This window comes from Panicum hallii, chromosome 1, assembly GCF_002211085.1.
Source record: "Panicum hallii strain FIL2 chromosome 1, PHallii_v3.1, whole genome shotgun sequence".
Lineage (NCBI taxonomy): Eukaryota > Viridiplantae > Streptophyta > Magnoliopsida > Poales > Poaceae > Panicum > Panicum hallii.
Genome location: NC_038042.1, coordinates 10,037,297 through 10,064,505, shown reverse-complemented (window position 1 = coordinate 10,064,505; position 27,209 = coordinate 10,037,297). Strand labels below are relative to the sequence as shown.

General features: G+C 47.0%; 1 protein-coding gene and 1 long non-coding RNA gene across 4 annotated transcripts; both read right to left on the bottom strand.

The window, feature by feature from the left end:
* Positions 1 to 590: 590 nt before the first annotated feature.
* On the bottom strand, positions 591 to 2,510 carry LOC112901162. 2 transcript variants are annotated; one of them, XR_003230257.1, is made up of 4 exons: positions 2,213 to 2,510; positions 2,029 to 2,127; positions 1,547 to 1,623; positions 591 to 964 (listed from the first exon to the last, which is right to left on the bottom strand). It is a non-coding gene; the product is annotated as an uncharacterized LOC112901162 (long non-coding RNA). The 2 variants fall into 2 exon arrangements; XR_003230256.1 differs by lacking the exon at positions 2,029 to 2,127 and having other exon boundaries at positions 2,213 to 2,503.
* Positions 2,511 to 21,385: 18,875 nt separating this feature from the next.
* Positions 21,386 to 23,959, bottom strand: LOC112894859 (7-deoxyloganetin glucosyltransferase-like). 2 transcript variants are annotated; one of them, XM_025962697.1, is made up of 3 exons: positions 23,284 to 23,959; positions 22,248 to 23,207; positions 21,386 to 22,013 (listed from the first exon to the last, which is right to left on the bottom strand). In XM_025962697.1, the coding sequence occupies exons 1-2, from the start codon at positions 23,774 to 23,776 to the stop codon at positions 22,261 to 22,263; spliced, it is 1,440 nt and encodes a 479-aa protein (XP_025818482.1). In that variant the 5' UTR covers positions 23,777 to 23,959; the 3' UTR covers positions 21,386 to 22,013; positions 22,248 to 22,260. The 2 variants fall into 2 exon arrangements, with proteins under 2 accessions (XP_025818482.1, XP_025818474.1); XM_025962689.1 differs by lacking the exon at positions 21,386 to 22,013 and having other exon boundaries at positions 22,092 to 23,207; positions 23,284 to 23,955.
* Positions 23,960 to 27,209: the final 3,250 nt, after the last annotated feature.

Genomic DNA, 27,209 nt, shown 5'->3' with positions numbered 1-27,209 from the left:
GCCATAATAATTCTCTCTATGGAAGAGCCATAATAATTCTCTCTATGGATACTCTAATCGAGGATGCACTCTTCTATCTTGATTCAACCCTATTGAGTGATATCCGTCGTAATGATTTCCATATCAAAACATATAATAACAACAAGAACGAATATCTATCCATCACCACAAATGATGATATGCCAAGCAACTGCTCGACAAAATTTCTTCTCCGTTGCAGGTGGAGCGGGTTGCGGACGGACGAGTCTTCCGTGACGTCCGCCTTGGACACTGACGCGTGAGCCCACCAATGTCATGGGGACGGACGTCGGAGGAACCGTTTCTGTTGCGGACAGCCGCAAGGCCACCACGCTCGCCGCAAATATATTAAGCGGGTTTGTGACGGTCCGCAAATTCTGCCGTTGCAGTAGCTAGCATCTCGTGGACTTTGCGGCAAATATGCTTGACCCGCTTGCCCCGCAAGCTAGAGCTTAGCTAGCTTTTTCCCTTGACAAAGCCTCACGTGTATGCTCAGTAGGAAAAACATTGCCTAATGCTTCTAAAAAATCATAAAAATATATAGAAAAATTATAATATAATCCAAAACAGAATAGTGCATTCTATTGTCAAATAATTATCAACCAATTCAGGATAAACAAATTACAGATATGACATGAACACTATTTTCAGTAGATTAACTTGCTCTGGAGTGAATGAGATTAGAGGCCAATGAAACAGAAAAGTTAACTAACAGCTACAAGTGCGTGATGACATAGACATGAGCCAGTCAAGATCCTAGAGATAGCTCCAGATATATACAACAAAAACTGGATAAGGCCGGTAGGCCTGATCTCACGTTCCTTCATGCAGCAGTTCAACTCGATATCTCATAGGGTTTTCTGAATACTAACTAAAAGTCTATTACAGTACTGTGATAATATTAATAGAAGTATTATATCCCTCTAAACACCTTGTTTCTTCAAATCTGAAATGTTGAAACAGAGAAGTGTTGGTTAGAACTGGATTAACAGCCTACCATATTTCAAAACTGCTACTGATTAGCCTACCAAAATATGCAAGCGGCGTATAGATAGGCAATGGTTTCTCTTAGGTTCAGAACAAGACAGCAGAGAACAGAAATGAACAGATTTGCATTATTAGCATTGCACTTCATGAGTCGTGATGGCTCCAAATAGTGATTCTTATCAATGAACAGGATTGAAAAATAAAAGAATGTGTATATTACCCAAATCCAGTGTAGTAATCAAGCTGTAGATATGCGACCAAAATACATGATCAATAAAATATTCTAGCATTTCCCAGTTACCATCATCAGCCTTTTAGCAGGAGCATGACTGTGCCTGTGGCACTGAACCTTTTCACACGCAAATTTTAGGAGACATGCATGTAGGAAATACATCAAACTAACATAGATGCTATCTTAGAAAATTTAATCAAGGTCAATGGGAAACAACGAATTCAAGCAAACATTCAAAGAACTGGGCATAGTATTCACTACATAGCATAGAAGTAACTCTGTTGCATAATAGATTCAAGAAGAAAATACCTGTTAGTTTTTATTGTAACTGATCCTCGCCATCGCTAGTATCATCTTCTGCAATCTTGAAGTTGGTATGGTCTGCCCTGAAATAAGACGAAGAAATGAACATATTTTTTAACAAGCATGCTATTAGAATTACTGATTATAAAATCCACATTAAAATGAAATAATGTCAGGCTGCAGGTTTCAAAAATGTGCAACACAAAACACCTAAAATTCAGAAACGTGGGAAACCATAGTTCAACACTATAGGTTCTGCAACAATGTTATCTGGGTCTGCAACCGGTGGAGTTATAAAGAAACTTAAATCCTTAGATCCGTTTAGGCAGAAATATTTTCCCAAACTCCATGGCATTACTAGTCTACAAGCCTACATTTTCAGATTCAGATTTTGCTAAAATCCAAGTAGTCAGAAACAGTCGTGTGATTGCACTGCTAAAATTACCACTACAGATCAATTACCCATGATACAAAATTGAAGGTGTTACCTCCCAGTATGCCCTGCACATGCATGCAACAAAAGGCAAGGCTACTTGCGTGGCGAGGCTAAAAAGATCAGGTTATTGCCCTCTGATTCATGAGATAATCTTCGTGCAGACAATGAAATTGACGCTATATATCAGGATCTGAGGATTTCAATATGGGATTTTGGATGAGCAATCCCGTACTCACCTTGGGCCCTTGGGGAAGGAGGAGAACACGCCGGATCTTGGAGGCCTCAGGTGCCGGCGAGCAGGGGCGGAGATGACCTGTGCGGCGCCGCCGGCGCTGTGGGGGTGGCGAGCGGGTGGCCGGGGCGAGAGCGGCGGGAGGGCGTGCGCTCTCCAGAAGATGGGCGGAGCCGTGGAGGAGTGCGACGGTGGTAGGCGGCGGTGGCCTATGCGATAGGGTTCTCGAGACAATGCGGGTTCTCGCGGGTTTCTCCTCTTGTCCGGTGGGCTTGGTAACGTGCGCAGCAATGACCCACAAACAATTTGCAGCTGGGCCGCATGTGTCGCAAAAAAGGACTGCGGGGCGGGTTTGCGGGCTCGCATAAGAACCTGGAAAATCAAACCCGTAGATAATTTTTTAAAATTTGATATCTTCAAGATTTGGCATGATCCTATAGGTCATCCTGAAATTAGGATGATGTGAAAAATTATCAGCAATTTACTTGATCATCACATTAATACTTTAAAATTTCTCAAACCTTCAGATTTTGTGTGCACTGCACGTGCCACAGGAAAATTAATCCTAAAACCCTCTTATCTTAAGATAAATGTTGAACATTTCTTGAACGCATTCAAACCGATATTTGTGATCCTATTTATTCATTAACCAGGCTATTTAGATACTTCATGGTACTTATCGATGCATCAACAAGATGGTTCCATGCACGTTTATTATCCACTAGAAACAGTGCTTTTGCAAGGTTCATTGTTTAAATTATCAAATTAAGAGCACATTATCCGGACAATCCAATAAAATCCATCAGGATGGATAATGCCGCTGAGTTCCTTTAATGACTATTGTATGACATCAGTTGGATATTGAAAATCCAAATAATATGGATGTTCAATGGATACACCATATACTTAGCATAATTGTGTACATAAATATAAGTGCTAGGACATCGGAAAATCTTGACTCTAATACTTTGGGAAATATTGAGAAGTCACAAAGGGTAATGAAATTTCCACCAATTATATTAATTCTGGAGAATCATTTAATAGAATAACTGCAATTGTCGACGTTAATTTCTCCTCTAAAATTACAAGTGATCTTTAACCTGATCCAGAACCTAAGACCATGGCAGAGTGCATCAAGCGCTCCGACTGGATCAAATGGAAGGAAGCAATCAAGGTAAAATTGTGCTCGCTCAAAAAATAAGAGGTATTCTCATCGGTTATACCTACTCCTCATAACATTTTCCCTGTGGGATCAAAATGGGTTTTCGTCCGTAAAAGGAATGAAAACAATGAGGTGGTGCGATACAAAGCGGGGCTTGTAGCACGAGGGTTCATGCAGAGACCCGGCATCAATTTCAATGAAACATATTCTCTAGTTATGAGTGGTATAACATTCTGATACTTAATATCATTGGCAGCTCAGAAAGGTCTATCCATGCATCTCATGGATGTAGTGACCGCATATCTTTATGGGTTACTAGATTCGGATATTTATATAAAAGTTCCTGAAGGGCTTGATATTCCGAATAAGAGTCATTCTTATAACATGTATTGTGTAAAGCTTCAAAAGTCACTATACGGTTTGAAACAGTCAGGAAGAATGTGATACAACCGACTAAAAGAATTCCTTCTACATAAAGATTTTTCCAATAATGATGATTGCCCATGTGTATTCATCAAGAAATCGTTAAGTGGATTTTTTTTATCATATCTGTGTATATGGATGATCTCAATATTATTGGAAATAGACGAGATATAGATGAAGCACGCAACCATCTAAAGACGGAATTTGAAATAAAAGATTTGGGTAAAACCAAATTTTAGTTAGGCTTTCAGCTTGAACATCTCGCATCAGGGATATTAGTATATCAGTCTGTATATATCCAGAAAATTTTTCAAAAATTTAATATGGATAAATTATATCCATCAAAGACACCTATGGTCGTTCGATCTCTTGATATGAATAAGAATCAATTCAGACCTAAGGTGAAGATGAAGAATTATTGGGACCAGAAGTTACATATCTTAGTGCCATTGGAGCGCTAATGTATATCACAAATTGCACCAAACCTGATATTGCATTTGTGGTAAACTTACTAGCTAGACATAACGCAGCTCCAACAAAACGTCATTGGACAGGAGTTAAGAATATCTTTAGATATCTCTAAGTACTCTAAGGTATACAAGATCTTGGTTTATTCTATCAGTTAGACCAAGATAAAGTTATAATTAGATATACAGATGCTGGCTATCTATTTGATCCCCATAATGCCAGATCTTAGATAGGTTTTGTAGTTTTACATTGTGGAACGACTATATCATGAAAATCATCCAAACAAACTCTAATTAGCCACATCCACTAATCATTCTAAAATAATTGCATTATACGAAGCTTCCCATGAATATGTATAGCTTTGCAGAATAATTAATCACATACAACAGTCATGTGATATTGGTTCAATCATAAAATCAACAATTATCTATAAAGATAATTATGCTTGCATTGCATAAATAAATGCATGTTATATAAAAAGCAACATCATAAAACACATTGCTCCCAAATTATTCTAGCCTTATGAGCTATAGAAAAATGGAGAGATAGAAATCTTGGAAACTAAGTTATGTGATAATCTTGCAGATTTATTTACTAAGTCGTTACTTACATCATTATTCCATTATGAGACGACTTAAAGATTTGCAAGTATCAGGGGAGTAAACCTTGATAAAACATATTTATAATCTTCTGATTATAAAATTGCATGTTTTTCTAATGAGTTTTTCCTATCAAAGTTTTCTCATACATAGATTTTTAATGAGCTAATATGCTATCAAGTAATCATATATGTCATATTAATATTTTCTCCTATTTTCCCAAAAAAATTTAAAGAAGTTTTTTCTATGATATATCCATACTTTTTCTTATTTTTCCACAGAGTTTTTAAGAAGTTATTCCATTATTTACAAGACTATACAACAACAACAACAACAACAACTTAGCCTTTTGTCCCAAGCAAGTTGGGGTAGGCTAGAGATGAAACCCACAGAAAACAAGAATAAGAAACACAAAAAGTGCACAAGCCAAAGGAAGAGTTAGGGGTTAAACAAAAAGTAACAAAGGTCATGGTTCAGCTACATTAATTGCTAATCTCCAAGCGCTCCTATCCATAGCTAATTCCTTAGCGATATTCCACTCCTTAAGGTCTCTCTTAACCGTCTCGTCCCAAGTTAGTCTAGGTCTACCTCTACCTCTCTTTACATTATCGCCCCGCTTTAAAACTCCACTACGCACCGGCGCCTCGGGAGGCCTTCGTTTTACATGTCCAAACCATCTCAACCGATGTTGAATCAACTTCTCATCGATAGGTGCCACCCCGACCCTATCTCGAATCTCTTCGTTCCGGATTCTATCCCTTCTTGTATGCCCGCAGAACCAACGCAGCATACGCATCTCTGCTACACTCAGTTGCTGGACATGTCGCCTTTTTGTAGGCCAACATTCAGCACCGTATAGCATCGCTGGGCGAATCGCCGTCCTATAGAACTTACCTTTTAGCCTCTGTGGCACCTTCTTGTCACAGAGGACGCCCGAAGCCTGCCGCCACTTCAACCACCCGGCTGAAATTCTATGTCTAACATCTTCATCAATGTCTCCATCTTTCTGAAGCATTGATCCTAGATACCGGAAAGTATCCTTCTTGGCCACCACTTGACCTTCGAGGCTAACGTCCCCATCCTCATGCCTAGTCGGGCTAAAGTAGCACATCATATACTCGGTCTTGGTCCTACTCAGTCTGAACCCCCTCGACTCTAACGTGTGTCTCCACAGCTCTAACTTCATATTAACCCCTACCCTACTCTCATCAACTAGCACCACATCATCAGCAAAGAGCATACACCAAGGGTTATCACCCTGTATGTCCCTTGTGACCTCATCCATCACCAAAGCAAATAGATAAGGGCTCAATGCTGACCCCTGATGTAGTCCTATTTTAATTGGAAAGTCACTGGTATCGCCATCACATGTTCGAACACAAGTCATCGCATCCTTGTACATATCCTTGATGAGGGTAATATACTTAGTTGGAACTTTGTGTTTTTCCAAGGCCCACCACATGACGTCTCTCGGTACTTTATCATACGCCTTCTCTAGGTCAATAAAGACCATGTGTAAGTCCTTCTTCTCCTCTCTATATCTCTCCATCAACTGTCGTACTAAGAAAATCGCCTCCATGGTCGACCTCCCAGGCATGAACCCAAACTGGTTTTGGGTCACCCTTGTCAATCCTCTTAGGCGATGCTCGATAACCCTCTCCGAAAGTTTCATCGTATGGCTCATTAGCTTAATCCCCCAGTAGTTAGTACAACTTTGAACATCTCCCTTATTCTTGAAGATTGGTACTAATATACTTCTCCTCCATTCCTCCGGCATCTTGTTTGACTGGAAAATTAGGTTAAAAAGCTTAGTTAACCATACTACCGCCCTCTCGCCCAGGCATCTCCACACCTCAATAGGGATGCCATCGGGACCCATCGCTTTACCTCCCTTCATCCTCTTCAAAGCCTCTCCGATCTCTGCCTCCTGAATCCTCCTCACAAAGCGTCTGTTGGTATCATCAAATGAGTCGTCCAACTCGAAGGTAGGACCCTCATTTTCCCCATTAAACAACTTGTCGAAGTATTCTCGCCATCTGTCCTTGATCTCCTCATCCTTCACCAGAAGTCGATCTGTCCCATCCTTGATGCATTTGATTTGGTTTATGTCCCTTGTCTTCCTCTCGCGGGTCCTAACTATCCTATAAATGTCCTTCTCTCCTTTCTTCGTACCTAGCCGTTGATACAGATCATCAAAAGCCTGACCTTTCGCTACACTTACAGCTCGCTTTGCAGACCTTTTCGCTAATCTATATCCCTCGATGTTGGTTGCGCTCTTTTCGAGGTGAAGGCGTTTGAAACACTCCTTCTTCTCCTTAATAGCCCTTTGCACCTCGTCATTCCACCACCAAGTCTCTTTCACTTCCTGCTTGCCTCCCCTACTCACACCAAACACTTCTGAGGCCACCTTCCGAACACATATCGCCATCTTTAGCCACATATCATCTACATCTGCTCCTTCTCCCCAAGGCCCCTCGCCTAGCATCCTCTCCTTAAACGTCTGAGCCTCTTCCCCTCTAAGCTTCCACCACTTCGTTCTCGCAATCTTGGCACGTTTGTCCCGGTGGGCACGTACTCGAAAATGAAAATCCGCCACCACAAGCTTGTGTTGGGGGACAACACACTCCCCAGGTATCACCTTACAATCTAAGCAGGCACGTCTATCCTCTCTCCTAGCAAGGATAAAATCGATTTGGCTCGAGTATTGTCCACTATGGAAGGTCACTAGATGGGACTCCCTCTTTCTAAAGAGGGTATTCGCCAACAGCAGGTCGTAGGCCAACGCAAAATTCAAAACATCCTCCCCCCCCTCGTTCCTACTACCATACCCGAAACCCCCGTGTACTCGCTCATATCCTACATTAGTCGCACCCACATGGCCATTGAGGTCTCCTCCTATGAAGAGCTTCTCACTGATAGGCACGGTACTAACCATGCTATCAAGATCTTCCCAAAACTGACTCTTGGAGCTCTCACTAAGACCTACCTGAGGGGCATAGGCACTGATCACATTCAGAGCAGAATCTCCAATAACCAACCGCACTAGGATAATCCGGTCGCCTTGCCTCCTAACATCTACAACTCCATCCTTAAGGCTCTTATCGATCAAGATGCCTACACCATTCCTACCCGAGCTTGTCCCCGTGTACCAAAGCTTGAAGCCAGAACCCTCCACTTCCTTCGCCTTCTGGCCCTTCCATTTAGTCTCCTGCACGCATAGAATATTTACACGCCTCCTAATTGCTACATCGACTAGCTCTCTTAACTTACCTGTTAGAGACCCTACGTTCCAACTACCTAGACGAATCCTAGTTGGCTCGGCTAGCTTCCTTACCCTTCGCACCCGTCGAGAGAAATGCGAAGACCCTTGCTCATTTTTCACTACACCCGGGCGCAGATGTAGCGCGCCGCAGAGGCTGCGACGACCCGACCCTTGCTCACTTATCATCGTACCCGGATCACGATACGACGCGCCCCTAAGGGGATGACGACCCGGCCCTTGCCCATTTAACACCACACCCGGGTTCCGATGTAGCGCGTCGCTAAGAGGGTTACGCCCCAAAGAATTTCTTATGGGTTTCATTTCCATTAGAGTGGCTGATTTTTTACGCTGGTTCGCCAAACCTAACACAACCCTCCACATTTTCTCATCGCGGGCTTGGGACCGGCAACGGCAGTGTTATTATTTACAAGACTATAAGAATAATAAATTGATCAATGGGAGTGTTACGAAGAAATTAGATTAGTGATCCATTTCTTTAATTAATTAATTAGTTAACGATGCTGAGCTTAAAGCAGACTCGGAACCCAGGCCAACAAGCAAAGAGACACAATTCTGAGGTGACAGGAGCGCCAGGAGCTGGTGCGCCCGATGATCAGCATTGTGCGGTTTCAATAGTATGGGAGCAAAATAAAATAGAGTTTTTAGGGGTCGCGGCCAGCGGCGGAAGGCGAGTGTATAAATGATGAAGGTGGTGGGGGATGATGATGCTCTCCAAACTCTAGAGCAGCTCAAGATTTAACTCGGTGCACCTTTCTTCATGGATGTTATCATCATAATGAGTTGGTACATTTGAATACAGTGCAATGATCTAAGAGCAAAGAATTTAGCTTAGTTATTCTAAGAGAAAAGGCCAAACACAAACTTGCTATATCTCAATGGAGGTCTTATTGTAATCTTCCTTAATTTTTTTCTTTTCTTTCTTGGTGTCGTGATGAGTTTGGATGTTCTTTTGTTCCTTTGTAAAGAACATGGCCTATTAGATTATAATTGTGATTTTAGTGATTATGTGACAACATAGTCAATGGGACTAACGAGTTTGTAAGCTTAAGTTTGTAGGATTTTTAGGTCTCATTGATGGAGTCTAATCCATATACAAGACAGTTCAAATCGCAGTTAAGACGTCCAAATTAAAGCGAAAAACTAGAGATAGAATATATTTGGGGTGTCTAAATGATCGCAGCGACGATTTGGACAATTGGTAGAAACATTCAAAGGACCGGTTGAACCGACACCCATGAAAATAACGGGTCGGTGCATTGGAAGTTCAAATGATAATCAAATGCAGAAATGACAGAAGGACCGGTTAAACCGACCACATGACCGGTTTAATCGACGCTTACAGAGAAGCCATTGGTGCAATTGTCGTTTAGATTGCCCGAGAGATTTAGAAGTTAACTGCCTCAAGAAGTTCTCTACGACCGGTTAAACCGACGCCCGTTGGTGTAAGACGTCGGTGCAATGACATCAACAGAAGGAGAATGTTGGAGTTCAACGACTAGCATACATTCTGAGTGTAACCGGTTAAACCGACAGTGGCGACCGGTTTAACTGACGTTTTAGGCTTTTTGGCAGAAAAGCTAGCAACGGTTAGGAATGGATCTCTAGCCTATATAAGACCTCACCCCAGGTCATTTGAGGCTGCTGGAGTTCGTGAGAAGCTACCCACATTCTGAAGAAGTTCTCCAAGCCATCTAAGAGCTCCTTGATCACGTCCTTAGGTTTAGCACAAGCTTTGAGAGTGTTAGTACTAGGATTAGCTATAGAGCGAGTGAGAGAGAAAGGCGTTGCTGCCTTGTGTGCTGGTTCTTGAGTGAACCACAAGTTGTATCTCGGAGTGCCGACCCCTAGGAGTCTTGGTGGCTCGCCGGCAAGTTATCGACCCTCCGACTTGGTGTGGAGCGGCGATGATTGTCAGACCCGGGACTACGGGACTGTGTACATAACGTAGTTCATACAGGATTAGAGGATAGGACATATCCTATACCTTATCTATATTGTACTCTATTCGCATGCGAAGTAGGACTAGCCGATACAGAAGGAAGCTACTCGAGTTGTACTCGAGTACGGTTCCTAGGCTAGTATCGGACTAGGATTCATGTAACCCTGTCCACCCGGATATATAAGGGCGGGCAGGGACCCCCTCAAAACACAACATCAACACCCAAGGCAATACAAACCACCATACAGGATGTAGGGTATTACGCACATCGCGGCCTGAACCTGTCTAAACCTTGTGTTGCTTGTACCTTCGAGTTCCAGATCTCGGCGTCACCCTACCTAAAACTTACCACCTCGGGTATACCCCTCAGTGGGCAGGCGGTAAAACACCGACAGCTGGCGCGCCAGGTAGGGGTGCGCATTGAAGATCCACCGGTGAACTCGATGGCATCATTCAAGTTCACCAGTGCTGTGCCCCCTCAGGGCACGACGTTTGTTTTCGGCTCGTGGGTTTGCGTCGCAGATGGTGCGGGCAATTTTTGTCGATTCCTCGTCGACATGAAGCTAAAAACTCTCGCAGCAAGTTTTCATAGCGACCTCGACGATCGTCGATAATCTCGACGACTTGTCAATCCATGGCTCCGCTACGAGGACCGAGGAGGAGTCTGTTTTCGACGTGACTCCGTCCAGCGCTGCAACAACCTTGCTCGGGTTGGACTCGTTCCAATATGAGGACTTGCATAGCCGATCACGATTCGGTCTACGCAATTCGGCCACTGAACCTCAGGAGGCCAACAATTCCGAGTCCCTCTCCGCATTGGAAAAGGACTTGGAGTATTTACTCCGAATCAGAAAGCCCGAAGCTACCGCACGTCGGGGGACTGCGGATTGTCTTGGTCACAACGGTCTGATGATCACCTCCACTCCAGAGGGCCGTTTTGTGCATTGGAAGGGCATGAAACTCTCTGATCTACTCGAGGACGAAGACCGACTTGTGGCACACCTTGAGCCCTTGCCTTTTCAGGAGGGCAGGCCATTAGCCACCGTGGCAGAGGAGTCGACCGAGCTAGTCGAAGCGAGCTCTGATGAGCTCATCTCACGCCAGGTGCTGATGGCGAAGGAGGGCGAGGATGATGGCAACTTACCCATCATCGCACTCGATATGATATTCGAAGATGAGGCCACAGCCAACGCCGGCGACAAAAACGACGCTGATCGTGAGGCATGAAGGGCCAGGAACAGAGCCCGCGCAATCCGGCGAAGGAGGGTCAATGAGCGCATGCGATCTATGCATTGTGAGCTAGACGCCGAATTCGCCGCCGTGAGCGAGTGGGGCTTCAGAACTCCCGTGGCCAACATCACCAGAGTAACTGCCATACTCGAGCGCAGTAATGATCCAAACCTGCGTCAAGCACTTCGCTACGCGCAGAGGGCATGGATTCAGCTCGATCAACAAAACCCGGCGTCTACCATCAGAGAAGAACACGTGGGCAAAAGCCGCAGCCAGGCTCATAGTCAAATGGCAGGCGGCCGTCCTCGACCTTAGCGTAGCAATAACAACGACAACGCTCACGGGAGTCAGGCCACTGGCGGGAGGCAGTAGCCACCTCCGGGAGGCAAACCGCGACAGGCCAATCATCGGAATCCTCCAGAAGACCTGCGCCAGAGAATCAATAAAGGACGCGATGTGCGATCCATAATTGATTCCAGGCGCAGAGAGCGTGAAGTAGCCGAGACAGAGGGTACCGACTACAGTGATCGTTTTCCAGCATTCACAGCACGGTTCAGCAGTTACAAGTACCCTGAGGGCTTCAAGCCGATTGGGATCACCAAGTATGATGGCAAGCAAGCTCCTCAGCAATGGCTACGTTGTTACTCCACCGCCATTGAAGTTGCAGGAGGCTCCAACATCACCAAGGTCATCTACTTCCTGATGGCTTTGGACCCTGCGCCGCTCACGTGGTTGGAGAGCCTCAGCAACAACTCGATCGACTCCTGGGAGCAGCTCAAGAAAGTCTTCAACGACAACTTCCAGGGGGCAATCACCTGTGCACGACCTTGCTCAGTGCAAACAGGAACGCAACAAGGTCCTACGGTCATACACACGCCGTTTCTTCGACGTGCGTGCCACCATTGCGAATAGCTCGGAGGAAGACATCATCGACTGCTTCTACAATGGCATCACCGACCCAGGCATCTAAAGGGACTTTGGGCAGAACAGACCGAAAACTATTGCAGGGCTTCGTGACATGATGCACGATTGGTCCGAGCAGGAGGAAAAGATGCGGGAGCGGTTCCTGAGGCGCAATGATAGCAACCTGAGGCGCTCAAACAACAATTGTATTGATAAGAGATAGCAGGACTACTCGGGTCCATCCCAAAAGCGCAAGCCAGATGACCTCGTCGCGGCTGTGGATCGTCCTTCGCGAGATAGGAAGACTACGACGCAGGAGGAGTTCGAAAAGCTCCTGCAGAAGAAATGCCCATGGCATCCAGGTGTTGATCATGCGGCAATTGATTGCTACCACCTCCAGAGGACATTCAGCAATCCCGGTGGCAGCAAGAAGAACAAGCCAGCGGACAAAGAGCCCGAAGAGGACGACCAGGGGGACAAATCGAACAACGCGAAGTTCCAAGATGCTTCTAAAACCATCAACGTCATCTTCGGAGGTGATGAAGAGTTCAATTCCAGGAGGGAACAGAAACTGCTCCTCCGAGAAATCATGTCCGTCGAGCCGGAGGTACCACGACCACTCCGGTGGTCGGAGGTCCCCATCTCGTTTTCACGTGACGATCAGTGGACAAGCTTCTCCGAGCCCGGCAAATTCCCCTTGGTTCTGGACCCAGTGGTGGCAGAAGTCAAGCTCACCAGAGTTCTCATCGACGGCGGAAGTGGTCTCAACCGCATCTTCGCCAGCACTTTGAGAAAGATGGGCTTGGACTTAACGGACATGCTCGTCCCAAGCAAATCTCTCTTCTACGGCATTGTCCCAGGTAATGCAGCGCACCCACTTGGCATGGTGGTTCTTCCAGTCACCTTCGGCACGAGGGAGACCTACTGCACCGAGTTCATCAAATTCGAAGTTGCTAACTTCGAATCTTCTTATCATGCTATATTGGGCAGACCGGCACTAGCCAAATTCATGGCAGTGCCGCATTATGTTTATTTACTTCTCAAGATGCCAGGACGAAGTGGGGTACTCACTCTCCGAGGCAACTTGAAAAAGTCATATGATTGCAACTAGGAGGCCATCCAGCATGCTTCGACTACGCGTGTGCCAGATACTTCAGGAGAAGTACTCGCGGCCGCGCAAAGGCTCTCCCAAGCCGGGCTGGAAATCCCTACGAGGAGGGCCAGCAAGTCAAGCATCCAGTCGACCGGCGACGTGGCCCTCAAGATGATCCAGCTCCAGGAGGGCGATTCATCTAAGACCGCCGTCATCGGTGCAGGCTTAGGGGAGAAATAGGAACTCGCGCTCATCAGTTTCCTTCGGGCTAACTGAGACATATTCGCATGGAAACCAGCGGGTATGCTAGGGGTGCCTAGGGAACTGATCGAGCATAGTTTAAATGTACACGCACAGGCTGTGCCCAAAAAGCAACGCCTTCGAAGGTTTGCTCACGACAAACATGAGGCAATCAAACGGAAAATAGCTAAACTCCTCGCGTCTGGCTTCATTAAAGAAGTAATCCATCCAGAGTGGGTAGCTAATCCCGTCCTTATAAAGAAAAAGAATAATGAATGGAGAATGTGCGTTGACTACACCGATCTCAACAAGCATTGCCCGAAGGATCACTTCGGGTTACTGCGCATTGATCAAGTAGTCGACTCGACGGCAGGTTGCGTACTTCTCTGCTTCCTTGACTGCTATTCGGGGTACCACCAAATCACGCTCAAGGAGGAAGATCAAATAAAAACTGCGTTTATCACCCCGTTCGGGACATATGCTTACAAAACTATGTCTTTCGGGTTGAAAAACGCAGGAGCAACCTATCAACGCGCAATCCAGATGTGCTTTGCTGATCAGCTGCATCGGAATATTGAGGCCTACGTAGATGACATGGTCATCAAGACCAGGAATCCTGACGACCTGATTGCAGACTTGGAAGAGACATTCAGCAGCTGACGCAAGTTTTGGTGGAAGCTCAACCCAACCAAGTGCGTTTTCGGAGTACCATCAGAGAAATTGCTCGGGTTTATTATCAGCAACCGAGGAATTGAAGTCAATCCTTTGAAGATCATGGCCATCACTGATATGGAGGCTCCGACCACAATCAAGGATGTGCAGAAGCTAACAGGATGTATGGCAGCTCTGAACAGGTTCATCTCCCGACTCGGGGAGAGAGGACTACCCTTCTTCAAACTCCTGAAATGCCAAGATAAGTTCTAGTGGATGGAGGAGGCTGAGCGGGCCCTGCAAGAGCTGAAACAACACCTATAGTCACCTTCTGTCCTTACAGCACCACTGCCGGGAGAAGATCTACTACTTTACATTGCGGCAACAACTCATGTTGTCAGCAGCGCCATTGTAGTCAAGCGCAGCAAGGAGGGCCATGCGTTTGGAGTGCAGAGGCACATGTACTTCGTCAGCGAGGTACTCTCCGAATCTAAGGTACGATACCCGGCAGTTCAGAAACTTTTATATGCAATACTGATCACATCGAGAAAGTTGCACCATTACTTCGACGAGTACAAGATCACTGTGATTACGGATTTCCTGTTGGCAAATATTCTTCACAATCAAGATGCCACGGGGCGTATATCAAAGTGGGCAGTGGAACTGGGGGCTTTGTCAATCGACTTCAAGCCACGCATTGCAATCAAGTCTCAAGCTCTAGTCGATTTTATGGCTGAGTCGAGAGAGAATCAAATTCCAACCCCAGTCGACAAGCCAGAGCACTGGACCCTGTATTTCGATGGGTCCCTTAAGCTCGATGGTGGCAGCGTTGGAGTCTTATTTATTTCTCCGAGAGGCGAACAACTGAAGTATGTCCTCCAGATCTTTTGGGAGGTATCCAATAATGAAGCCGAGTATGAAGCCTTGCTTCACGGGTTGCATTTGGCGATATCACTAGGCATCAAGCGACTACTTGTATACGGCGATTCACTTCTAGTCGTTCAGCAAGTCAACAAAGAGTGGGACTGCAACAAGGAGACAATGGACGCCTATGTAGAAAAAGTGCGCAAGCTAGAAAATAAATGTTCCGGCCTGGAGGTTCATCACGTGATACGGGAATATAATGTTGGAGCAGATATACTATCCAAGCTAAGATCCACTCATGCACAGGTTCCAGCGGGTGTTTTCGTTCAGGAGCTGAAGCAGCCATCTATCAAGTCTAAACATCAGATAACCACAGATACGGGCCTTCAAAAGCCCGATCGGGAGGTTATGATGCTTGGGGAGGACTGGAAAGAAACTTATATCGACTTCATCCGGGACCAAAGGCTACCAGTGGGGATGGATGCAAGAAGCGCAGCGGCAGCTCGTCTTATACGCAGAAGCAAAGATTTTGTCCTAGTCGACAATAAACTCTACCGCCGTGGCGCACGATCAGGTGTGCTCATGAAATGCTTCACAGGAGAAGACGATTATGACATATTGCGGGAGATACATGATGGCGTATGCGGCAACCACGCGGCTTCAAGAACACTAGTGGGGAAAGCATACAGAGCTGGTTTCTGGTGTCCCACCGTAGTATCCGATGCTGAGGACCTCGTGCGGAGATACCAAAACTGCCAATTCTTCGGCAAGCAATCTCACGTCCCAGCTCACAACCTTATCACCATACCACCATCCTGGCCATTTGCTTGTTGGAGCCTTGATATGATTGGGCCCTTTACAATGGCGCCAGGTGGTTTCACCCATATATTGGTGGCTATCGACAAGTTTATCAAGTGGATCGAGTACAAGCCAATAACCAAGCTCACGCCAGATAGAGTCGTTGATTTCATCTCCGACATCTTGCATCATTTCGGCTTCCTGAACACCATCACCACGGACGTAGGATCAAATTTCACGGCTAACCAGTTCTGGGAGTTATGTGAAAATGCGTGCATCGAGGTCAAGTATGTCTCTGTTGCACACCCAAGGGCCAATGGTCAAGTCGAGAGGGCGAACGGCACGATAATCGAGGGCCTCGAGAAAGGGCTCTATGATGAAAACAGTAAGAAAGGAGGAAAGTGGATACACGAGCTGCCACATGTCATCTGGGGGCTCAGGACTCAGCCATCCAAAGCCACAAGACAAACACCTTTCTTTCTTGTCTAAGGCTTCGAAGCAATCTTTCCAGCTGACATCATGTAGAAATCCCCAAGGGTTGAAATGTACAATGAAGGCGAGGCTGACGAAGCAAGGCAGCTAGAGCTTGACTCTATTAAAGAGGCTCGCTGCACCACTCTTGTTCAGTCAGCATGATACCTACAGGGGATCCGGCGATATCACGACCGCAACGTCAGAGAACGGTCATTCAGTATAGGCGATTTGGTCCTACGCCGCATCCAAGATGAGTCCGGCTTACACAAGCTCAACTCAAGATGGGAAGGACCGTTCGTCGTCAAGCAGATTACAAGACCGGGGTCTTATCGACTACAATACCCCGAGGGCCAGGACGTCCCAAATTCTTGGAACGTTCAGAATGTGCGCAAGTTTTACCCATAAGAAGACGTGCAGGGATAGCTGTTCTCCGAGCGCCTAGGCGGTTTTCTTCCGATTCAATTTGGAGGCTATGTGCCACAGAATTCGGATTGTAAACTTTCTGTTAAAATACGGAGGCTGTAGCCACGTTCATGTTTTATAAGAATCGACTTCTTGCCATGAGCATGACAGTCGTTGCGATGATGATCTCGTTTTTCCTAACAGGTTAGATCCGCTCGATCGAATTCTATCTAACTTGTTGGACGGGCTCACATGATGAGCTTTTTCGACTACGCCCAGAGTCGTTGCACTCGAGGTAGTTTCGACTTCTTGCCATAGGCACGACAGTCACACGATGATGATCGCATTCTTTCCTAACTGGTTAGATCCGCTCGATTGGATTATATCTAACTTGTTGGATGGGTTCCTATGAGGAGCTATTTCGACTACTTCTAGGGTCGTTGCACCCGGGGTAGTGTCTACTACTTAGCCTATGAACATGCATGACAATCCAGAAGTCACAAGGCAAATATGAGTATAGACGTCAATGACAGATATATTGCAAGAAGAAGAGTACTTGTTTTTACAATATCTCAATCCTGTATTACACTTTCTACTATTTTTTCAGCTACAGGCCGAGCTTCCAGGAGGTATTCGCTGAACTGCTCTTCAGAGCAGTCTGCAGCCGCACCCTGTGCAAATACCTCTAGTCGAGCCTGAGGCCAAAAGGACTTTACAAAACATAGCGTGTGGCTCACACATGTGGTGGGGGCTTCGGTGATGAAACTGAGGACTTTCTGCGGAGCTCCGAGGAGTCGCTCCAGCAGGGATCGCCCGTCTGCTTCGCCGCCTTCCTGCAGATCCACCATATCAACAAGCTGTTGGGCGGCAACCCTATGGTCCTCCAGCTCCTTCTGGCGCTGCTCCTTTTCTTCGCCCAGCGTCTTGATCTGCTGAAGGCAGTCGATGAACTGTTATTCAGTGTCAGCGATCACCTTCTGCAGCCTCTCGACATCATCTGTACGGCGATACAGCATATTCTTCACGTCAGTAAGCAACTCTTCTTTATATGTTAAGATTTTCCTAAGCTCTGCGGTGAAGACAGTTTTCAGAACTCAAGACAAACTGCTAAGAGAAAGTACTCGAGCGAGCAAAGGACTTGCCTTGGTGCGCTTTTTTCTGCTCTTTGAGCTGTTCTTGGAGCTTGGAGTTGGACTTCTCAAGATTGCGAAGATTGTTCTTGAGAAGCCATGTTTCTCGTGTCTGCTCCTGCTTCAGCTTGTCGAGTTCTCTATGAAGATACATGTTCTTTCGGTGTTCTTCTGATATACGTTGTTCCTTTGCTCGGAGTTCCTGGAGGCCGCTCACGACTGCTTTTAGCTTCTCGGATTTTTCTTGGGAGAGTTTGGCCACATCCTGCATAAGGGGAATGACTAAGACAAGCAACTCGGCAAAGCATAATGGCAGAAGAGCAATCATGCTTTACCAGGGTAAATTTGTACATCTCCTTGGAGATCTTCTGGAAGTATCGCATGTTGTTGACCGTCAGGAAAGGATCATCCACTAGATCTTTGGTGATGATGTTCTTGTATCCACTTCCGGACACCAGCAGATCTTCAGGGTTTCTTGAGGTACCCGCAGCTTCTTCAGTTGATGGTTGTGGGGCACCTGCAAGTTGAAATGCATTCAGTACATGAAGTCTGCGGTCTAAGCAGTTAGCCGTGGGAGGTCAGACGCTTACTTGTGCATTCCGCAGGAGTTGCATTAGTGGCCTCGACTTGTTCATCACCACCGGCGCTGGCTTCGGGTTACTGGGGCTCAGGAGGTGGTGGGTCGGATAGCATCGTGTCCCCCTCGAGGGCTGGAGTAGCCGAGACAGGCTTTGGCTTAAACCCCAAGGCAGATGCAGTCCTAATGAAGCAGAATCAGTCATGTCATTAAACAAGTCGAAAAGAACAGAATATGCATTATGAAAAAGGATCTGCACTTACAGCGAAGATTTCTTCATGGCGAATTTCTTTAGTCTCAGTGCCCGTGGTTTTACAACCATGGTACTCGTTGCTGGCGGTGGGGTCACACCAGCCGAGGGCGCGGGATGTCCCGTTGATGTGCCCACCATGGCAACGGTTACAACACCTGCTGATGTAGTCGATGGGTCCGTCCCAGCAGTTTCTGCGGCACCACCTGCTGGAACATCATCCCCAACGAATTCAGCCCCGATCACCTTTTGGCGCTTGAGGTCGGGAGGAGAAGCAGAAGGACTGCAAAACAGACAATGTAAGCATTCAACAACTCCAATATTTGACAACTCTACAGAACAGCCGCGTCATACCTGGGGGGTTCGACTACGTGCGCATTACGTTTGCGCACTGCCCGACGACCCCGAGGGACCAATGGCAAGGTTTCGGCCAACTGCACGGATGATCCGGGGGAGTTGTTCTTCTTCGCCTTCCCTTCAGTTACCCTTTCTGCCAGGGGGCTCCCGCTTTCGATCGTCTCACCGCCGGGCAGAGCATCAGATGCTTGAGCTTTTTTTGCTTCAGCCGCGGCGCTGGGAAGAAGGTGGTCCGATCGGGGGATGTCGAGTTGTTGTGGATAACTCTGGTACAACTCTGTGTGTCCCTGCAGAGGATTTTTTCAGTCAGCGGCTACAGAAAAACAGAACTTATTCCAAAGAAGTCGAACACTTACCGGTTTTGGAGGATTTTGTGCAGAAAACAACTCCGGGATGTAGGGAACTGCGTTCACGTCCAGCAGCACTCGCTTGACCCGGATGAGCGCGGCATCGTCAGTCAGCTCCTCTGTGCACATCTGAGACGGGTCTTCAGCACCTATGTACTCGAAGCCTAGCGTATGGCGCTGTTGGATTGGCTGGATCCGGTGTTTGAAGAAGAAAAACATTACGGACGCGGCAGTCACTCCTATTTCTTTATGGGCTGCTATGATGGCTAGCAACTCATCGACCTGATCCATGTCCCCTCTGGAGAGTTCGGTGTTCCACTCCGACCTCACGACGCGGGGTTTCCCAGATCTTTCAGGAAGTTGGGGGACATGGTTTCCGATGTAGAACCAATGGCTCTTCCATCCAGGAATGTTGGAGGGGAATTTGTAGGAAAGGTATCTGTCGCCGGCTTGTTGTCTAAGCTGGATGCTGGCGCCCTCTACAACGGATGGAGTTTTGGAGGTGGGTTGCAGCTTTTCCCGGAAGAGATAGCGGAAAAGATCCCAATGGGGTTCAATTCCAAGAAAAGCTTTGCAAAAATGGATGAAGATAGAAATGTGACAGATAGAATTTGGGTTGAGGTGATGGAGCTCAAGCCCGTAGAAATAAAGAAAGCCCTGGAAGAAAGAGCAAGAGGGGAGAGCCAAACCCCATTCAGAAAAATGGTAAAATGAGACGATTTCATCCACATTTTCCATGGGAAGAAGTTCACGAAAAGAGGGGCACGAGTTGACAAGACTTTTCTCCTGAAACAAACCCTCGGAAACAAGATTCATGAGTTCATTGTTGGAGCACTTACTGTAAGTCCACTCTCTAGATGGCGGCTGCGACTCTTTCCCCTTCCCATCCTTCTCGTTGGATCTCTTGGGCACCATTTCTAGATCTGCTTGCCACGAGTTGCTCGGGGGCTGTAGAGAAGGGGCGGAGGGATTCGGCTAGTTTGGGGGCTTGACAAAGGGGATGAAGGCGGAGCACAGATCTGATTGGGGATTCAGAAACTCTTGGCGGATTGAAGATTGAAAGCACGGGTTTTTACTTCCGGTTACCGCGGGGTTAAATAACCAGCGGTTGAAGCTGAAGAGTCGTCACAGGGAATATTCGAAAGCCGAGGGGTCATTTGGTGGATTTTTTAGATAAATTATTCGATTAACCATTTTTTCAGGGTTAATTATCCCGAAAAAGGGGTTTTTCGAATTCCAAATCTAACTTCCATCATTTGTACCATTACACCAATTATTTATCATGGAAATATTTTTTCACTGCATGCCACGACCATTGGATCCTTATTTCAAAATCTGAGAGATTTGGATTCAAGGCTCGGGGCTGCAGGACACGTGGCATCGACTATTTATTTTTTGAATTTATTCGAAAAGTAAGTAAGAAAGATTCAAGACTACTGTGACCCTCAGCCTGATTCTTCGATTCAATCTAAGGCTCGGGGGCTACTCCATATGGAGTGCGATTTTTCATCGCACACCATATCAAAGAAGTAATTCGGGGCATGAGCACCTCATAGCTTCGATGCAGCCAAGGAAGTATTCGAAGAAGAACTTCAAGACGGAGCTTCAGAAGAAGCCGAAGACTACTTCGGAAGTACTCGAGGAGCCTGCAGTACTCAGCTACGAAGAGCTCGGGGGCTTGTCAGACCCGGGACTACGGGACTGTGTACATAACGTAGTTCATACAGGATTAGTGGATAGGACATGTCCTATACCTTATCTATGCTGTACTCTACTCGCATTCGAAGTAGGACTAACCGATACAGAAGGAAGCCACTCGAGTTGTACTCGAGTACGGTTCCTAGGCTAGTATCGGACTAGGATTCATGTAATATTGTCACCCGGATATATAAGGGCGGGCAGGGACCACCTCAAAAGACAACATCAACACCCAAGACAATACAAACCACCATACAGGATGTAGGGTATTACGCACATCGCGGTCCGAACCTGTCTAAACCTTGTGTTGCTTGCACCTTCGAGTTCCAGATCTCAGCGTCACCCTACCTAAAACTTACCACCCCGGGTATACCCCTCGGTGGACAGGCGGTAAAACACCGATAATGACGGCTTTGTGCGGAGGACGTAAAGACCCTTTCCTTCGTGGAGAAGCTCCTTAGTGGAGACGGCATCGAATTGATCGGGAACTTAGCGAGAGCCTTGTGGCGAGTCAAGAAGAGTCCCGGAAGAGACTCGGTAACCGGGAAGCAATACCCTTAGCGAGTACTTCAACAACGTGGACTAGAGGTGGCCTTTGTGCCTGTTGGTACCACGGGATAAATTTTCATGTCGTGAGTTTACTTCCCCTCATCCCTTTTCTTTAAGCTTCCGCATTTCTTATTGTAATATTATGTGTCTTTACATTCTTAGTGTAGTATCTTGTTAAGATTGGGTATAGGTTGCAAAACTCTTTAGAATGAGCACCCTAGCTGCACATCTAGATAATATATTTTAGCTTATATTTTGTGCTAACTGGTTTAAGCTATTGGTTAAGGCTTTAAATTGGTCTAATTCATCGCCTCCCTTTTAAGCTACCAGTACCGATTACTTTCATATAATCAGCAGGGACTCCTCTCCTGTTTAATAAAAAAAAGAAGGTGAACATTTCACACCAGTAGAAGGAAGAAGAAGAAACAGCAGCGGATGCCGTCAGATGAACATCCAGTAATAAGAAATTTGCTTAATTTTCGCCAGGAGCATAGCATCACCCATACTTAATTTAGTTATGACATCATGGTCACACGGATTACTAATGTTTAGGGTGCCAAGTGCGGAGAAACATTGTGAATTTGTGACATCTGGGGTCTTACCGTCTTAGACTCTTCAGGCTTTGGGATTGGGTGAGCCGCCCAATGCTCTGACCAAGCTCAGCAGGTTCTCATACGACGACCCGCCGGGGCAGATGGCCGCCGACGCCTCCGCCTTCCACCTCGCCGCGCAGGCCTTTATCTCCTCGCTCCCCATGGCCTCCATGACGTGCGCGGCGACCTGCTCCCTCCTGACCTCAGCGTCCAGCCGGACGCCGACGCCCCACACCTCGCAGGCGTACTTGCAGTTGGTGTACTGGTCCGCGAACCCCGGCCAGCACACCATCGGCACGCCGGCAGCCAGGCTCTCGCACGTCGAGTTCCACCCGTTGTGAGTCAGGAAGCAGCCCACGGCCGGGTGGTGCACCACCTGCTCCTGCGGGCACCACGCCGTCACGCGGCAGCGCCCCGCCGTCTCGGCCACGAACGCCGGGGGCAGGCCGCTGCCGCGGACGACGCCGTCCCTGATGGACCAGAGGAACGCGCGGCCGCTCGCGGCGAGGCCCCACGCGAACTCGGCCAGCTGCTCCGGCGTCATCAGCGTGTGGCTGCCGAAGTTGACGTACACGACGGAGCGCGGCTCCTGCGTGTCCAGCCACGCCAGGCACTCGGCGTCCTGCTTCCACAGGCTTAGACCGGTTGAGCCGGTCAAGTCGTTGCTGTCGTCAGCGGCGGCGGCGCTGTGCTGGAGGAGGGAGCCCAGGGGTCCGACGGTGTAGACACGGGCGTACTCAGAGCGGAGCGCTGCGAGGACGTCGGCGTCGAGCTCCTCGAAGGTGTTGAGGATGAGGGCGCCGGCCTTGGTGCAGTTGCTGGGCTCGGACTCGCTGAATCTGAGGCCAAAGTCATCGGGGTCGGTGGTGCGGACGAAGCTCGAGATGTCGCCGAGACTGATCGGCGGCACGCCGGGGATCCAGTCGATGATCGTCTTGTCCAGGTAGCCGTTCGTCAGGAAGCTCTCATCTGCAGTATGCCGGAGTCAATTGCTGTGTGTGGTGGACACTGATCAACAGAAGCATGATTTGGGGGAAGTGGTTACCTTTGAGTGGCACATAGCCTCTCTCCCTGAGCTCCCGCGTCCTCATGTACGCCATCAGCGAGGCCGCACCGGCGCACCAGAACACCATGGTCGGGATGCCCAGCTCCCGCGCCACGGACAGCGCGAAGGTCATCAGCCCCGTGGGCAGCACGCACGTCACCGGCGGCACCCCGGGCGTGCCGTTGAGCCGCGCGATGAGGTCCCGCAGCGGCGCCGCGCAGCGCGTGGTCGTGGACACCAGCAGGCTCTGCCCGTAGTCCTGCTTGCTGCGGTCGGCGTCGGAGAGGCCGTCCGGGATGGCCTCGAACCGGAACCCGTCGCGGCCGCGCACGGCGCCCGCGCCCTCGGTCTCCTGCACCAGGCGGTGGTTGTGCTCGGTGTTGACGAAGGTGATGTACACGCCGTGGCCGTGGAGCAGCTTGGCGAGCTGCAGCGCCGGGTTGATGTTGCCGGCGCCCGGGTACGGCACCACCACGGCGTGCGGCCTCGCCATTGATCCATCACACTCTGAGACAGCGTAGTGCTTATCCTTATCTAGGTTCACTTCGCATTTTTTTTTGCCGGCCTATCGGTGCATTGGATTGGGAGATTGGAAAAAAAAAACTATTGGTGCATTGCGCGGTTGTAAAAAAACTCCACCAGATCTCATTCGAAGTAACATTAGCATTCGGCAAGATGGTGCTACTACACTGGCGGCTACTGATGCACGTTAGATTATTAAATTAGCCATCAGTCCATTTGTTTTAGACTATTTTCACCGTTTGAAATTGCAAGCCTTCTTTCATTTTGCTAGCATAAATATTTGACCCCAGTTACTTTATTAATAAATAAGTTTTTGATACATTTAATATCATTTTATTGACAGTTATGAATACATATAATTATTTTTTTGAACGAACGGGCACGGATTGTGCCTATTTCATCGATAAAGAAGGAGATATACTTATGATTATAATCCTATATCACATAAATGATATATAAGAGTATATCCAACAATACCCAATACAGTGCCAAAAATTCGTTTAGGGAAAAATTATAAAAATCCGAACTCCAATATATGCCTATCCCAGCTTCCAATATTCCTGTACGCCCAAAAACTACCGCATCTCAAGCTATATTTCCACCGCTACAACGAGCTCCGAATTCTTCCCTACGCTCTGCTGGTCCAACACCTTCATCTCTGTGTCTCGGCCGCGCTGCTCTTCTGTGTCCTGAAACTGGCAGTCGCACACCGCAGCGCACGCCATCGACAACAAGGGTCCCATTGCCAGCAACGAGCCCTGCGCCTGCACGTGATGTCCTATGCCCGTGATGGCGCAAGCTAAGCCACGCTCGGGATGCACGCCTCCAGGCCGCGCCCGCTAGCTAGCTTCCTCGAATGGAGAAGTAGCTTGCGTCGCATCAAGAGAAGGAGAGCAAGGGATAAATAGCTCGTCGAGAGGGAGCAGCAGGGACATGAGCTCGTGGATACTAGAGAGGGAGGCAAGGCACGACAAAGGGAGAGCAGGGAAGAGAGAGAGCTCCTGGCCAAGAATGCTTATATATGAACAAGAATTAGCATGACACATTGCGTGCGTGTTGGATGGGTGCTATATTACCGTTGAATGGGAACCATATTAAATTATCCACTGCTCACAGTGGCAATGGCAGCGGCCTGTACCTGACGAATTTGAGTTCAGGATGACACACCTGCGATGAGCGAGGTGGCATATTTCAAAATTTTGGAACCAAATATAGGGCTACTATTGGAGAGGGTGGTATCTTCTATGCCTAAAATTTTTTAGAAAGATCCCAATCCGGTATTATTAGAACTAAATATATTGGGTACTCTTGAAGATGCTCTAAATGGTGTAATTATTGGGCAAAGTCTAGTCCTAACGGAATGAAAAGCTTTGTTGAAGGAAATAAGAGAAACGAAAAGATATATTGCTACTCTTTTAAACTAGAAAAGAATAGGAATTCCCGGAGTAATGTCTAAACCAAAGGATCAACTCAGCCGATACAATACTAGGATATAGTTAGCAGAGCTATCGCTAACTACTAGGGCAAATGCGTAAGCTAGTATAACATCAAAAAGGGGCTGCCAATTCAGATGTAAGGTAAACAAGCGAGAAAGTTCACAAACCCTCACCTGCCACCGAAAATCTCAATGTGACCTCTACGCCACTACTTCACAAACGAGAAAGTTCATAAACCCATGTATGGCATTGTCGTTAACTTGGTCGTCTCGTGCCGTTAAGTTAGCGTGAAATGACGACCTTATACCCCTTGGTTGCACAAGAAAACAAGTTTTGATGTCTTCCCTGTTGGAATTTATGGGCTTGGCCCGTTTACTTTATTGACAATGAAAGGAATTAAAAGCCCACTAATAAATGCTAGGGAGTTTTTGTGTTTAATCCCGTATAGGTATTTGAGGAGGATTTTAATCGACTTAAATGGTGGACCATGAGTACAAATTGGCGAGCCACACGCGCGCACTTGCTCATTGCGCTGGGCGCGTTGTGCTGCGACGTGCTGAGATGCGGAAGAATAATGGCAGCGAATTAACCTTGGCAGTTATTACTGATTCATGGCACCAGCAATTGACTATATAAACCAGTCCCTCCTCTCATTCCATACACCTCGCTGGCACTGCGCGGAGCGTCTTCACATGTCGCTCGCTCCTGAACGGCGCACCTGGTGTCTCCGGCACTGGTCCTGCTTGGGTACATTCTAAACCAACTCTGGTTTATTTTCTTGTTCGTATTATTTAGTGGTTTTAACATGAACACGTGCACATGCTATGTTTCACTCACCATAGTCATGGAAATATTGCTGAATTATTTTTATAGTTTTGGAATTAAAATGTGCTCAAAATTGCCTAAGTTTCTAACAATCAAAAACCTGATTATGTTGATAGGCTTTCGATCGCCAATTTTGCTCAATCAATTAGACAAAATGTATTTGATGGTTCCAACTTCAAACGTTGGCGTGGGCGGCTTATATTATGGTTGATAGCAATGAACCTTATGCATGTAACAAAGGGGAAGCCCGAATAGTTCACTCCAGAGGAATGGAGTGCATTCGATGGTTCCAATAACCTTTTCCGAGGCTGCATTATCAGTGTTCTTGCTGAAAACCTTGTGGATACATATATCCGGCTCACGAATGGCAAGAAGATTTGGCATGCTCTTCAGGCTCAATATGGAGTTTCTGATACCGGCAGTGAGTTGTATGCAATGGAGCAGTTCCTTGACTATAGGATGGTTAAAGACCGTTCTGTAGTAGAACAAGCCCATGAAATACATACGCTGGCAAAAGATCTTAAGAATTGTAGCAAATAGGCTCCTTGTGTGTTATCCGACAAGTTTGTGGCCAAAGGTATTATCTCTAAGTTGCCACCTTCTTGGAGGGATTTTGCTACTTCACTAAAGCATAAGAGACAGGAGTTTACCGTTGATGGACTCGTTGGGACTCTTGATGTTGATGAGAAGGCGAGAGCAAAAGATACACGTGGAAAAGGAGTTGTTGGAGCTTCTAGTGCCAACTTTGTTCAAAAGAACAATAATTTTGTTCAAAATAACAATTCCCAAAAGAACAAGAAGAAGCCACCGCAGAACCAAACAAAGACTAAGCAGGCAACCACGTTCAAGAAGAAGAAGAAGAAGGGAGTTTGCTTTGTGTACGAGAGTCCGGACCACTTTGCTTCACAGTGTCTGAATCGCAAAGGCAAGAAATCTGCCAACATGGTTGTTAGCGAGGTTGGAGGAACATCGGGGTACGGTAAGTTCTTTCAGTATTTTGTTCACCTGAGTGGTGGGTTGACACTAGGGCTAATATTCATGTGTGTGCTGATGTTTCCTTATTTTCTTCTTACCAGGTCGGAGGGACTTCCTCCTTGTTGATGGGGAACAGATCACATGCGCGTATTCTTGGTGTTGGCACGG

What these genes read in the sequence shown, in the direction of transcription:
- LOC112894859 (XM_025962697.1), bottom strand. Translation starts at nt 23,776, where the DNA reads ATGGCGAGGCCGCACGCCGTGGTGGTGCCGTACCCGGGCGCCGGCAAC. An exon ending in AGGCTATGTGCCACTCAAAG is followed by an intron (nt 23,208 to 23,283) that starts GTAACCACTTCC and finishes GGCATACTGCAG; the next exon opens with ATGAGAGCTTCCTGACGAAC.